At 42.5% G+C, this 14,869-nt stretch overlaps 1 protein-coding gene and 1 pseudogene across 4 annotated transcripts in view; one reads left to right on the top strand and one right to left on the bottom strand.

Moving 5' to 3' along the window:
- The window catches only part of OGT (O-linked N-acetylglucosamine (GlcNAc) transferase), a 35,685-nt gene extending 30,649 nt beyond the window's left edge, over positions 1-5,036 (bottom strand). For 2 of the 4 annotated variants that reach the window (XM_004777244.3, XM_004777246.3), the window contains exons 1-3: positions 4,770-5,036; positions 1,811-1,991; positions 703-946 (exon numbers count right to left, since the gene is read on the bottom strand). In XM_004777244.3, the coding sequence (XP_004777301.1) occupies positions 703-946; positions 1,811-1,991; positions 4,770-4,806 (462 nt within the window). In that variant the 5' untranslated portion in view covers positions 4,807-5,036. The remainder of the gene's footprint in view (positions 1-702; positions 947-1,810; positions 1,992-4,769) is intronic. The other 2 variants (XM_004777245.3, XM_045074006.1) reach the window with 2 other exon arrangements.
- Positions 5,037-5,492: 456 nt separating this feature from the next.
- On the top strand, positions 5,493-9,521 carry LOC101693201 (annotated as a pseudogene).
- Positions 9,522-14,869: the final 5,348 nt, after the last annotated feature.

The raw sequence follows: 14,869 nt of genomic DNA, 5'->3' as shown, positions 1-14,869 counted from the left end.
CAGACAGAGAATGTCAGGCAGAGGCAGAGGGAGAAGCAGGCTCCCCGCCGAGCAAGGAGCCTGATGCGGGACTTGATCCCAGGACGCTGGGACCATGACCTGAGCCAAAGGGAGCTGCTTAATCAACTGAGCCACCCAGGCGTCCCAAGCCCCCCAAATTTAAAAACTAATCAAAAACCTGGCTTGGATGCTATTGCCTCAATTCTACCATTTGTAATTATGTTGAACAAAAACAGAATAAGCTACTGAGGAACACATTTCCCAGCCTAGTTTTCATGTCACTGACCCACACAATAGCGTCCTGTTATAACTATTTCCTATTACAGATTAAGGCCCTTCATCCAGTATGCCTTGAAAATCAATTAACTGTTACAAATACCTATCAGAACATATCCAAATTTAATCAAAACAACCCCCCCAAATGTCATATGTTCTGCATTTTTACAGTCATTATAAAAATAGGTGTAGAACTTCTTGCAATAAGGGTAATTTTTATGCTTTTTAAATGTAACTTGCTAGATAAAACTAATTTTTTAAAACATAATACAGATCCAGTCCAAGCAATTTCACCATTTTAAGTCATCAAACATTTCTAACTCTTAACTTCATTCCATCCAAAAACCTATTTAATGTCTGAAGTAGCAGGCTATTTCCCTGTGGGCTTTTGTAAAGGGAAATAATAACCATTAAAATGTTACTCACAGGATTGTACTGAAGAGCAGAGACGTAAGCTTGTACTGCCCCTTCCATGTCACCTGCTGCTACCAATGCGGCTGCCAGGTTAATATAACCATCGATGAAATCTGGTTTGAGACGCAGTGCGTGCCGATAGTGCTCAATTGCTTCCTGTAACTGCCCTCTTTCCTTGTACACGTTCCCCAAATTCGAATAGGCTTCTGCCAGAAGGGGGTTCTGTTTAATTGCCAGAGTGCTAAAGTGAGCAGATCTGGAAAAAGCGAAAAGTGTTGATACATGGGTATGCGTGTCACAGAGAGAAGGTATGGCCCACACGCACTCAGTTTCTGAAGCTCCTGTGCTATTACTGCTGACTGTGTAACAAGACAGTATCTTTCAACTACTGTAGGGTAGGAAATATTTTGGAAATCAAAGTTTTCCAAAAGTAGAGGGATCCCCGACTTCAAGTTGGAATCCTTTTTTCTTGTGAGATAAAATTTTTACCAAAGTCTTATCAAACTGCCACACTGTAAAGACATGAACACTAAGATCAAGAATGAAAATGCTATGGGCATGACCCTTATTTCCATTTGTTGATTAAAATGTAATGACATTCATCTTTTAATGTCTAAATAAGCCAGAATGGCAATTTATTAAAAGGGTAAGATAGATTCTTCCCTTTTGATTAATTCAACTGATGAGCTAAAAGTAGCGTATCATAACAATTTGTGCATCTGCAACTTGAACCACATATGCACCTCCTACCACAGCAACATACACCATCATTTCTGAGCATTTCCATTCCTCAAACTGACAAAGCTTACAAAGGTGAGACAGGATGCTCAGATGGAATAAATTATTCTTAGTATACCTGAAGAGAGTTAAGAAGGCAGATGTAGGTGGGAAAATCTAGAAAAGGTCCCTAGTCATACTGAGAATATAAACACCACAACGAAAGAAAGGAGAAAAACTGGCAGCTGGGCATGTCCCAAGTGGGCAAAAGAGCAGATGTGCGTTGGTGGCTTAGTTGAAACCCAGTACTGGGAAAATTTCAAGTTCAAATATTTAAGTATCATTTTTTTAAGCTCAGCACCCAGAGGCAGCAATCACCAGCAGGTATCCCCACATCTCCTACCTGTCCAGCCTTCGACACTGGAAGTGTATAGATGAAAGTAATAAAAGCACACCAGTATTGTCTGGCTCTTGTCTCCAGAGCTGCATGCAGTGTCTCTCAGCTGCCTCAAAATCTCCTGCCTGATATTCTCGATGTGCCAACTCAGCTAACCCTTGGAAGGAAAGCATACGTTTCGTTGGTTCTGGAGAATCATCAAAACATTTGAGGGAAGGAGGGGGGAAAACAAAAAGTTAGAAATGCAAACAAAAAAATGTAAAAATATGGTATATTAAACTCAAAGATGAAAACGCTTGAAACTATGTAAAGCACTAGAGTGTTCTGCACTAATTTATACCTCCACGTTAACATCAGGTGCAGAATTGGCATTTTTAGAATTCACCATTAACTTTTCTTTCCCAGACCAGATAGAAACATTTACTTCCAAATAAGATTATTTTTATGAACAAAAATACTTTGTACTTTTAAATCATAAGACAGAGGTAGTATCTAAAGAGTCACCAAACATTATCCCCTGTCTTAGTTAACATACAGAAACAAAATATACAACATGATTTGCAAGGTCACAAAGATTTAATGTCAGAACCACCTACTGGAAACTTAATAAACACTCTGTCCATGTTTCAAGTTGCATTTGTGGGGGGTGGGATACTGGTAACAATCTCTCTCTTCAACTGACTGGGAGCACCACCTGTGTTTTTAACTCTTGAAATTACAAGAATGTATTGGTAATTTCTCTACTTTGTTTTTTATTAAGGGATACACTTGAAACCAGCACTAAGGGGGAAAACGTTAAAAGCCAAGGTGCTATTTTTAAAACAGCTGATAAACAACATGAATTAGTCTCTTAGGAGCCAAAATATTTAAAGGGGTCATCAAACCTTTTAAGTTAAGAACCAAGACTATATTGCTCCTCTATTCCCAATTCACAATGGAGACCAAGTTAGCTAAATCCCACCCATACTGGTTTAAAACTAGCATTTTCCAAGAGCTCTGACACTGACTAAAGGATTAAGACATTGCAAACAACCCTAAATAAACCAAGCAGTTACCTACAACTGCAATGATTTTTAGGAAGAATGGGGAAATGCTCAAATATAAGACCATTCGATAAAGTGGGGCAGAATGAGTAACAAATGAAAGCACTGTGTAAGTGACTTAATTCAGATACATAAAGGGTACAGCTAAAGCCCAGAGAGGGGGAGAGAAACAACCACAGACTGCCTGTCTCAACTGTAAACAATTCCTTAAACAATGATACATTACTAGGAATTTGATCATGGCACTTTCATTAGGAGGTTGGAATGGGAAACCATGTACAAATTACTTCAATTCTACCAAGGTCACAGTGACAAGCTCAAATTTGAGCCTTGTACCCCAACCCTTAGAGCTGGCAAGTGATCCATATACTCAGGAAAGCAAAGTAAATTTCCTGACAACATAAAGCTGACCACTACACAATAGCAGAGACATGCATCCAAATCTGGGTGAGGTGGTATCTCAAGTAGAAACTAGTGAAATAATGACATTTTAGACAGGTCTCTGGAACTTCCTAGCCCCTCCTTTCAACACACTATCAACTTTCAAAGCCCCTTTATCTGCTAATATTAACACTTGAAATGACAACTTCCTCAAAGTAACACAGAAAAGGGCAAGCTCATACAGACTCTTACATCTTTTAAAATCCCTGGAAAGAAGGGAAACGCTGATCACGAGATCCCACTACCCACAATCATACGGATTAAGATCAACGAAGGATTCTATTACTTCCTGCACAATGTCCAAAAATAATAAAACCCTTGACACATCTCAACTGAGAAACAACAAAATAACCTCGTGGGAAACCTTAGAACCGCAGCTCAGTTTACCCCCCTTCCGCCCCAAATAGCCTCAATATGGAAAGGCAGCTGAAGGACACTCCTATAATTTGGTCCTCTTATTTTTAGTACCGAATGCTCTCGACTGAATTGTCTAAAAGGGCAACCGCCTTGCACTTGTGCAGCTACACTCCAGTTGCTTTACAAACTCTTCAAGCAAGGATGAAAACTTAAAAAAATACACACCCTATGAATAAAGAGACACTAAGCTAAAGAATGGGGATGGAAGACCCAGAGGCGGCGGCGGAGGAATACACGGAGAAAGTAACACAAAGCAGGAATTCGGCGGGCAGGGTGGTCAACGCCAAAGCACCCGCACCAGGGTGGTTTCTCCCCGAGGGTAGGAAGTGGACCGCAGGGCTGGCAACCTCGCGAAGGGAAGGGTGTGGTTCCCCGCGGGAGGGGAGGGAAGATGGGATCGGAAATCCAGGCTGGGGGCAGCGGGTGGAATTGGGCGATGGCAACAGGAACCCCTGGAAATTTCCAATCTAAACCGGGGCCGCTCGACCGAAACACCACCAAAAAGGCGCTGCCCAGCGGGGTGCTGCTCAGTAGCCCCTCTTCTCGAGGTTACTTACAGCACACCAAGGAGCTTCTGCTTGTCCTCGGGTGATGCAAAGTGAGGACATGATTACATTGGAATGGCACCCCCGCCCTAGATTGACAGAGAAGAACCAAATCTGGCTAAGGGGAAAGGGCTGGAGGGGGAAGAGAAGGGGGCGGTGGGCTGAATTCGGGGAGAAAACGACTGCGAAGGAGAGTGAAAGGGCAGGGATTCCAATGCAGTCCATTCTGAGACGTTCTAAGCGCGCACGTGTGGCAGAGGCGTCCCGAGAGAGTCAGCAGCTAGAAAATTTATGGGGTTAAAAAAGCAAAAAAATGGAAGCAGAAAGCAAGCAAGAAAAGAGGAAATGTTCGAGGAGCGGACAGCAGAAAACCCGAACAGATGCCGGTAGACGACGAAAAGCTCAGCAATGCCACTGATGTAATGGGGATGGCTAGGGGTAAGGAAGGGAGTGATGAGAGGTCGAGGACGGCGCGAGACCCCGACGGGGCGTCTGCCAAGGTAGAACGGACACCGGTACCTGTGCTGTCGGCCACGTTGCCCACGGAAGACGCCATCTGGAGCTTCTTGAAGGAGAACGAGAGGAGGGTAATTGACCCGCTGCCGCCACTACTGGCAAGAATGTTTCTAGAGGTAGTAAAAAGAGGGCGGCAGCCGTACCAGTGTTTTGGCAGGCTTAAGCGGCGGCAGCAGTTACAGGCTTCGAACCTTAGGAACTCTGGTTGGCCATCTACCTCTCACGGTCTTGAAATGGCGGCGACGGCTCCTCGGCCGAAACAACACGGGCCGGAACTACTTTCTGTTACAATCAAGTACCAGCGCGGAAGTAGCGCGGTAACCAGCGCTACCGACAAAATGACTATAATCAAAGTCGCTGGCTCCTCTGTAACCTTCCGCCCAGGGCCCATTGCGACAAACACGATTGTGTCGAGAGCGCATGCGAGCAACCCTGTCAACCCTACTCGCGCTTAGGGCACCGGCTGGGGCAGGAGCCGCCAAGTTTTTCAATAGCGAAGCGGAGGGTTAAAAAGAAATCCGTCTACACGACGGATACATTTTTGTCGGAGTTGTGCGGTCTGTTACCTAGCCGGTAGTGAAGGTTTTTGGTACCAATGCCAGAGGAGTCTAAAAAATTCCATCAACTTTATTCGTGTAAAAATTGATAGTTACAAGGTTGATGGATCAATCTGAGCAAGTGAATTTAAAGGTTTCTATTTCAAATACTGAGCTGTTGTTCAAAACGATGGCGGAGAAGGTTATAATTGGAACGAGTCTCAATTCTGATTCCACCCACTGATCTCAGCACTTTGGATGAAAGACATTGATACTCTCACCGGGCCGAATGAACCTGAACATCTCAGATCGTAGGCATACAGTTCAAAATTTCAAAATCGTTTTGGTGTGCAGTGTAGTTCTGCCCACGGTCTTCGGGCAAATGCTTCATAACTCGGGACATGCTGAGAGTTTGCATTCCAAAAGGAACCATAAAAATGTTAAAGATGATTCATATTCGTCAAAATTCTTGACTCTCTTCTGAATTGTAACTTCACTTCCCCCAGATAGCTTTGCAGATCCTAACAATCGATGATTACATTTAGCTCAAGGCAGCTCAACAATGACATTAATTCACTTGCCATCTACCTAAAACCACACATCCAGATTGAGTCTGAATTGCTTCCACTTCCCTGAACAAATCAACCCTTATGATCGTCCTGTAGTTTCAAGTCCATTGTTCCGATATTTTGTAACATTGGTATTAATTTATATCTCCTTGTTGAAAGGATTTGAGTTACCTTGTCACATCAGCAAGAAATTTTTATAAGCCCATGGAGGCAACAAGTTGGATCTCTCAGAGCTTTTTTATTTCAAAAAGTCATCCTTGATCTAAGAAAACAGGTCAGTGAATTTCTTCAAAACGTTTCTACTGCCTTGTCATTTGACTATTAAAAAAAAAAAAAAAAAAACCTAAGCCTTCAAGTTCTGCTTCAATTTCTTCAGCACAGTTCATAAACTGTTAATTATGGATATGAGTGCAGAGAAAATTCATGCTGATAATTTCTTCCATCACATCTGATGATTAATAGTCACATGCAATGAAAAAGACCAAGTTCAATCCACAGACTCTCTCTGGAAATTGGGTACCAACCTCTTCCAACCTCTTCTCTCAGATTCGGTTAACTGGGTAAACGTTTTCTATCCGTTCTCATTACAGGTGCCCCATCTGTGGCAAATAAACTCAGCTTTTCAGCTTTTAGAACAGACTTCTCAGATTCCACTGGCAGATGTTTAGGCCTTGCTGATTAGCAGGTGCTAGCTAATTAAGTAAAACTCTTTTTGTTATTCAATGTTAGGTCATGTTCCCTGTGAGGCAGGCTATTGGGCTTATCCCTACTTGTGATCTAAGTTTCCTTATCCCGAGAGAGAGAGAGGAGTCAGAGGATATTATGATACATTTTGCTGCTGTGAGAGGCTGGATGGTGAGACTCACAGTGCTTCAATCAGGAAAAATCCCAGCTGAAGTCTCAAGAACCTGCTCCAGGTACCTTCCGGGCATAGCACCTGGAAGGTTTCGTCTGAAGGACTCGCTAATGGGACAAACACACCGTCTTTGGCCAATCAAGTAAACATTTCCTAGCACATCCCTTTGTGCAAGGCACGGTGGGGGGCACGGCAATCGGCAGGAGATCTTCGCCCCCGGGGAACTTGAAGCCCAGTTAGGCAGACACAAAAAGCCACTGGAGCATAAAACAAGAGTATTAGGTGCTAGAATATGTGAAGGTCTATAACTATCTGGAGAGAGAACGGTCTCTTCAGGCTGGAGGCCTGACCTGGGCATGGAAGAGGTTTTTTGTGTATTCTCGTTCACCCTGATTTCTGGCTATTTTTTCCCTCCCTTTCAGGGGCAGTGAATCTAAATTCAGAATCGTCTGAAATAAATCAGCCCCGTTTTCCACCCGAACCCCAAACTTTGCCTGCATGCTAACATCGCTAATGACGTATTCGGGTTTTGTTACCGTGCAGCGAATTGCCACCAGTTAGTTTCGCGGCTTCCAGCCGCACGCATTTCGCAGCCCTCGTGCCGGCTTTGGCAGAGGGAGCGGGAGTCACGCTCTGGCCGCCGCCGCCACCACCCGCCGCGCTGCTGCCGCTGGAAAATGGCTCCAAGGGTTAAACGAAGCTGGAGAAACACACGTGGATGGATGCCGCACCGCAGGGTTCTCCGGCTGTTCGGGAATAACATTCCAGAGAGGGATTGAGCCCTGGGGGATTAGAGAACGCGTCATCACGAAGAAAAGTAGTCTTAAAACCTTCCAGAAATCTTTGAACCTGAATAAAAGTAAACGAGCTCCTGACTTCATGATAGACCATAAGCATCCCTAAGCCAGTGTTTGGAAACCACGATTCCTTGTTTGGTAGCTGCTAAGGGAGGGATATGACCGGCTGTGCTATCAACGGTGGGGATGAAAAAGATGGAAAAAATAGATCAAAGAGTCAAAGCTTAATGGGCACATGAAAAAGGCTACTTTCTACAGAACAAAAGCAAAAAGACAAGGGGAGCACACCCTCTGGGGGCTCCGCCAGATGAGGATACCTTTTCCTCTCCTCAGCACCTAGAGTCTTGAAAGATGTGAGAGCTCAGAGGCCAATGAGGTCCACTTCCCTTAGCAATCATGACTGTATAGTCCTACCCTGTGGCCTCTGGACCCACGAATGCTAGAAGAGAGGTGTATCAAAATGGAGAAGGCGAGAGTCACGACTTTGGTTCCTTCCTCCAATCCAAGTCCAGCACGGAAGGATGTTTTTTGCTATTGGTGGTGGGGTTTTTTTTTTTTTTTAAGATTTTATTTATTTATTTGACAGGTCACAAGTAGGCAGAGAGGCAGGCAGAGAGAGAGGGGGAAGCAGGCTCCCCACCAAGCAGAGAGCCCGATTCGGGGCTCGATTTCAGGACCCTGGGATCATGACCTGAACCGAAGGCAGAGGTTTTAACCCACTGAGCCACCCAGGTGCCCCACGCAAGGATGTTTGAAAAGATTTTCAGTCTTCAGCCCAGCACTGTGTGCCAAGAGCAAGATAATTCATAAAGGAGCTCGGAATCCCAGAATGGAGACTTGCAATGTCTCCTCAATGAACACGTGTCTGTAGTTAGTGGACATACACCTCAGTACTGCATTTGGTATTCTGGATCCTTCCAATGGAAGTTCCAGCACTGCCTTCTAAAGTGTTTGGGGGAGGGACAGGGGGAAGCTTTCTCTGAAAATGGAAGTCAGGTAGACCAGGGCCCTACAGTCATTGCCCCCAGGGATCTTTGGGGATCAGTCTGTGAATGGCTTGTTGACACCATAGTCATCACATTGCAGAGTCCAAGAACAAGACATGATGATGTCCCCCCACGCTCACCATTGCTGACTCCAGGGCAGAATAATCAAATCCAAAGGAACTTCAGTGGACTCACGGCCACAGATGTCCTTGTGTCTAAAATTATGGGCTATCGGGGTGCCTGGGGGGCTCAGTCGGTTAAGCATCTGCCTTCAGCTCAGGTCATGACCCCAGGGTCCTGGTTTCAAGCCCCATGTCAGCAGGGGGAGGGGGTCCCTACTCAGTGGGAAGTCGGCTTCTGCTTCTCCCTCTGTTGCTTCCCCCACCAGTGCACTCTCCCTCTCTCTCTCAAATAATTTTTTTTAAATCCTTAAAAAATAAAATCAAATTATGTGCTATCATTTGAATTTTGATCCTGACTCTGCTCCTGGGGTTGCAAGAGTTTATGACTCAATGAAAAGTAGTGGTCTTATGGTTGTGACAAGCCTTATAAAGATGATACTGGGAACCAGTCACATGCTGGGAAGCAGAAGGAAATCTAGTAAATGTGGCAGATGGTTCCTTTCTTGTTCTGGATAGTTCTGATGACTGTTATCTTTTAAGCTGGAGCTTTTGCTCCCATGGTAAAAACACTTCACACTAGAACTGGGCTCTCAAACGGTAGGTTTCACTTTGATGAACAATCAGATGTGGATAGACAATTCCTGATCTAATTAAACATTCAACCAGGGACTCTAAAAACAGAGCTTTGTGTTGTTATTCAGGGCCTTCGTTGCCTAAATTGCTATTCAACCGGTCAGACTTACCAGTTGAATATCATGATTTCATGCAGGTGCTTTCTTTGTAATACCTGTCTCATTTTATTATGTTTCTGTACACCAGAAGAGACTTAATTCAAAACCTGCCTTTGCTGAATAAAATGAAGGATTAGTGACAAGAGCAGCATTCATGAAAATGAGGAGAACTCTGCATCCTGCACTTTGAGTTCAAGAAAAAAAAATGAAATACAGTTTGCAAACTTGCATTGCTATTAAAACCTTCTGCAGGGGCTCCTGGGTGGCTCAGTGGATTAAGCTGCTGCCTTTGGCTCAGGTCATGATCTCAGGGTCATGTGATCGAGCCCCAAATTGGGCTTTCTGCTCAGCAGGGAGTCTGTCTGCTTCCTCCTCTCGTTCTCTGCCTGCCTCTCTGCCTGCTTGTCATCTCTCTCTGTCAAATAAATAAATAAAATATTTTAAAAAAATAAAAAACCTTCTGCAGCTACAACTCTCAGAGTTTTTGATGAAAAGAGTAATCAATTTGTTTAGGGGTGGGGAAGGGTTAGCGAGGTGTCCTGAGTTTGCTTTTGGTTCTTTAAAATGGAAAGTCTTGGGGCACCTGGGTGGCTCAGTGGGTTAAGCCTCTGCCTTCGGCTCAGGTCATGACCCTAGGGTCCTGGGATCAGGCCTTGAGTCGGGCTCTCTGCTCAGCAGGGAGCCTGCTTCCCTCTCTCTCTCTGCCTGCTTCTCTGCCTACTTGTGATCTCTGTCAAATGAATAAATGAAATCTTTAAAAAAATTTTAAAAATAAAATGGAAAGTCTTGAGGTTTTAGAAGTGTGAATTATCTTCCATCATGGACCAAAAAAAAAAAAAAAAATCACCACGTGAATTAGCAGATTCTCCTTAATCCACCACCCCCCACCATCCTGCACTGCTGTCTACTGTGATTTCTATGCATTGAGAGCACATTGCACGTGTATTCATTCAACCCACAGTAAAGCTGAATGAAAGTTTGGGGTTAAAAATTGTTTTCTCCTTAAATGGCCTATTTTCAAAAGGTAGTATGAAAGAGACATATTCATGTGATAAAATGCAGAATTTACATACACTGAAAATGATTTTTTAATCTCATAGTTTAGAAAGATTTAGAATTGTGAATTAACAACACTCTTTTCTCAATTATTTTTTAGATTGTGCTAATTATCTGGTTGTGAAAAGTTGTATTTTTCCACTGCCTTCATTTTCATCTAGTCGTTTGTATATTTTTTAATGACCTTACATTTAAAAAAATCTTAAAGAAATGTACGCCACCAATTTAGAAATTGTTGCCTTTCCTGCCATTAAACTCTGATACAAATTGGCATAACATATAAAGACCCATGGAACTGGAACTATTATTAAAGAAACACGATGTTAGATTTCCTATGATAGCAATTTTTCGTGTTACTTTCCTTTGCCAAATATTTTTTTTTTAAGATTTTATTTATTTATTTGACAGAGATCACAAGCAGGCAGAGAGGCAGGCAGAGAGAGAGAGAGAGGGAAGCAGGCTCCCTGCTGAGCAGAGAGCCCGATGTGGGACTCGATCCCAGGAGCCTGAGATCATGACCTGAGCCGAAGGCAGCAGCTTAACCCACTGAGCCACCCAGGCACCCCCAAATATTTTCTCTTAATTTCTTCAGCTGAGTCAACAATTTCTTGGATGGAACCTGATTATACAACTCATTTTCATAAATGGATTGGATGCTCTTACAACAGTAAGCTTTATATCAAGTTTTTAATTGATTTAGATACAAGGGAAACACTGTATTGCAGTTGGATTCATATTTTTCATTAATGTACTCACTAGTAAAATGTGCTATGTGCTCGCTTCGGCAGCACATATTCTAGTAAAATGTGCTAGACTTGTCCCCTGCCCCCACCAAACACTCTAGTTCAAAAAAGTGGAAAATGTGAAGCATTATAAGAAAAATACTGGGGCGCCTGCATGGCTCAGTGGGTTAAAGCCTCTGCCTTCGGCTTGGGTCATGATTCCAGGGTCCTGGGACCGAGCCCTGCCTTGGGATCTCTGCCCAGCAGGGACCTGCTTCCTCCTCTCTCTCTCTCTCTGCCTGCCTCTCTGCCTACTTGTGATCTGTATCTGTCAAATAAATAAAATTTAAAAAAAATACTAAAACCATATCAGATATATGGAAGTCTTATTGCCTAGCATATATAGTGCTGCTTTTAAAAAGTTTGTTTATTTTTAATTTAGCTAAGTCTTGGCTAATGTGGAATCATTAGTTAATCATTTTACCTCTGATTCAGTATGGGGGGGTATCCCTAATATTTTTTAGTTATTTTGAAATGCAGAATGTTTACTCAATGCACAATGCTGTAATACAGTGTTCTGAGATTACCCAGTGCAGAACATGTTTCCAGATACACAGCCTTAAAGATAGATATGTTTGTCTATCTTTAGATGTGTTTATCTATATGTTTATCTATCTATAGATAGAAATGTTTCTAAGATGAAAGATGTAATTCTAGATGTTTCTTCCTTTGTCACTTTTTTCTATCTTCATGTGAACACAAGGGTAGAAGTCTTAAATCAGTCCCATGACTTTGTCATTCAAATGTATCTGTTCCTGGGCGCCTGGGTGGCTCAGTAGGTTAAGCCGCTGCCTTCGGCTCAGGTCATGATCTCAGGGTCCTGGGATCGAGTCCCGCATCGGGCTCTGCTTAGCAGGGAGCCTGCTTCCTTCTCTCTCTCTGCCTGCCTCTCAGTGTACTTGTAATTTCTCTTTGTCAAATAAATAAATAAAATCTTTTAAAAAAAAAATGTATCTGTTCCCACTTTTTTCTCTATTTGTGTTCCTAAAGTCGGAATTGAGGTATTACCAAGGAAAGGCACAAAGCCATAATAGCACGGTACTGTGTGTTTTGACTAAAAGGGAAAAGGGTTAATTAATTTTGGTGGAGCGCTGAATGTACCTTGTTAGGGAGGCTCCTTTTTCATTTTCTGATATATTTTCGCTTAATAACATGGAACATGGGATGTTGTAATAATATAATTTAAGGTTTCACTGCAAACTATTTGAATTACGAAGATTATGAAGTTGTAAACTTGTTGTCAAATTAGTGTAAGACATTTTAAACTACTTTTTTTTTTGCAAAGCCACTTATTATTTTTAAATAAAACAAAATAAAATTTTCAACAAGATACTAGCTGATAGGATCCAACAAACAGTACACTGAAAGGATTATTCACCACAACCAAGTGGGATTTCTTCCTGGGCTGGGCAACCAATCAACATGATACACCCCAATAATAAAAGAAAGGTCAAGAACCATATGATCCTCTCAATAGATTCAGAAGAAGCATTTGACAAAATGTAGCATCATTTCTTGATCAAAACCCTCCGCAATGTGGGGATAGAGGGAACATCCCTCAACGTCATAAAGGCCATATACAAAAGACCCACAGCAAACATTGTCCCCAACAGGGGAAAAACTGAGAGCTTTTCCCCTAAGGTCAGAAACACGATAGGGATGCCCACTCTCATCAGGGTTGTTCAGCATGGGACTGGAAGTCCTAGCTTCAGCAATCAGACAACAAAATAAATAAAATGTATCCAAACCGACAAACAAGTCAGACTTTGATTCTTCACAGACCACCTGATACTCTTTGTGGAAAACGGCAAAGACTCCACCCCAAAATTGCTAGAACTCATGAAGCAGGTCAGCAAAGTTGCAGGATACAGAATCAATACACAGAAGACTGTTGCAAAGCGACCTATTTTTAAACAACGTTTTGAAGTCCAGTTGACAGACAATGTTACATTAGTTTCAGACATAGAACACAGTGCTTCAACAAAACTATACATTGTGCTATGCTCACAACAACTGTAGCAAATATCCTTCACCACAGGGTGCCATGCCAATACCCACGGACTCTATTCCCCATGCTATACCCCATGATATACCTTTCATCCATGCCACTTCCTCATTCCGGGGCCGAAAGCCAGTACCTTCACCCTTCTGGCTCTTCCTCCCACCCCCTTTCCCTTCTGGCAACTACCAGTTTGTTCTCTGTATTTATGACTCTGTTTGTGCTGTTTTTGTTCGTTTATTTATTTTGTTGGCTTTTGTTTTTATTTTTTTAAAGATTTTTAAAATTTATTTTGCAGAGAGAGACACAGCAAGAGAGGGAACACAAGCAGGGGGAGTGGGAGAAGGAGAAGCAGGTTTCCCGCCAAGCAGGGGGCCGTGGGATCACGACCTCAGCCAAAGGCACTTGCTTAATGACTGAGCCACCCAGGCGCTCCTGGCTTTTGTTTTTAGATTCCACATATAAGTGAAATCATATGGTATTTGTCGTTCTCTGCATGACTTGTTTCACTTAGCATAATATCCTCTAGGGCCATCCATGTTGTCACAAGTGGCAAGATCTCCTTTATGTGGCTGAGTACTATTCCTTTATATATATTACATATAATATATTATATGTATTCATAAATTTTATATTATACATAATTGTATAATATAGTTATGTATAATAAATACATATAATTTAATATAAATTAAATTACATGTGATTTAGAACTTTAATATAAATTATAATAATTATATAACATATAATTATATATACATACATATTACATATGTATTATATGTATGTCACACCTTCTAGATCCATTCATCTATCAGTGGACACTTAATATAGAGAACAAACTGATGGTTACCAGATGGGAAGGGGATAGGGGGATGGGTGATTTGGTGATAGAGTTTAAGGAATGCATTTGTCCTGACGAACCCTGGATGACATATGGAAGTGTTGGATTGTTATATTGTACACCAGAAACTAATGTAACACTGTATGTTAACTATACTGGAATTGTTTTTTTATTTTAAAAGATAGACACTTGGCTTGCTTCCTTATCTTGGTTATTGTAGATAATGCTGCAATAAATTACATATGGGAGTATATATCTTTTCAAATTAGTGTTTTTGCTTTCTTTTTTTTTTTAAAGATTTTATTTATTTACTTGTCAGAGATAGAGAGAGAGAGAGCGCGAGTGAGCACAGGCAGACAGAGGCAGAGGGAGAAGCAGGCTCCCTGCTGAGCAAGGAGCCCGATGTGGGACTCGATCCCAGGGTGCTGGGATCATGACCTGAGCTGAAGGCAGCTGCCCAACCAACTGAGCCACCCAGGCGTCCCAGTGTTTTTGCTTTCTTTAGGTAAATACCCAGTAGTGGAATTACTGGATCGTGCGGTATTTCCGTTTTTTAAATATTTTTAAGGTTTATTTATTCATTTGAGAGAGAGAGAGAGAAAGAGTGCGAGCAGGGTGAGGAGGAGAGGGAGAGAGAGAGAAGCAGAATCCCCACTGTGCGGAGAGCCCGATGTGGGGCTCCATCTCATGACCCAAGATCATGACCTGAGCCGAAATCAAGAGTCATGCTCAATCGACTGAGCCACCCAGGCACCCCTCTATTTTTAATTTTTGAGGAACCTCCATACTGTTTTCCAGAGTGGCTGCACCAGTTTACATTCCAAC

This window comes from Mustela putorius, unplaced genomic scaffold (genome assembly GCF_011764305.1).
Source record: "Mustela putorius furo isolate JIRA1106 unplaced genomic scaffold, ASM1176430v1.1 tig00537297_pilon_pilon_pilon, whole genome shotgun sequence".
Classification (NCBI taxonomy): Eukaryota; Metazoa; Chordata; class Mammalia; order Carnivora; family Mustelidae; genus Mustela; species Mustela putorius.
This window is presented reverse-complemented; position numbering and strand designations above follow the sequence as displayed.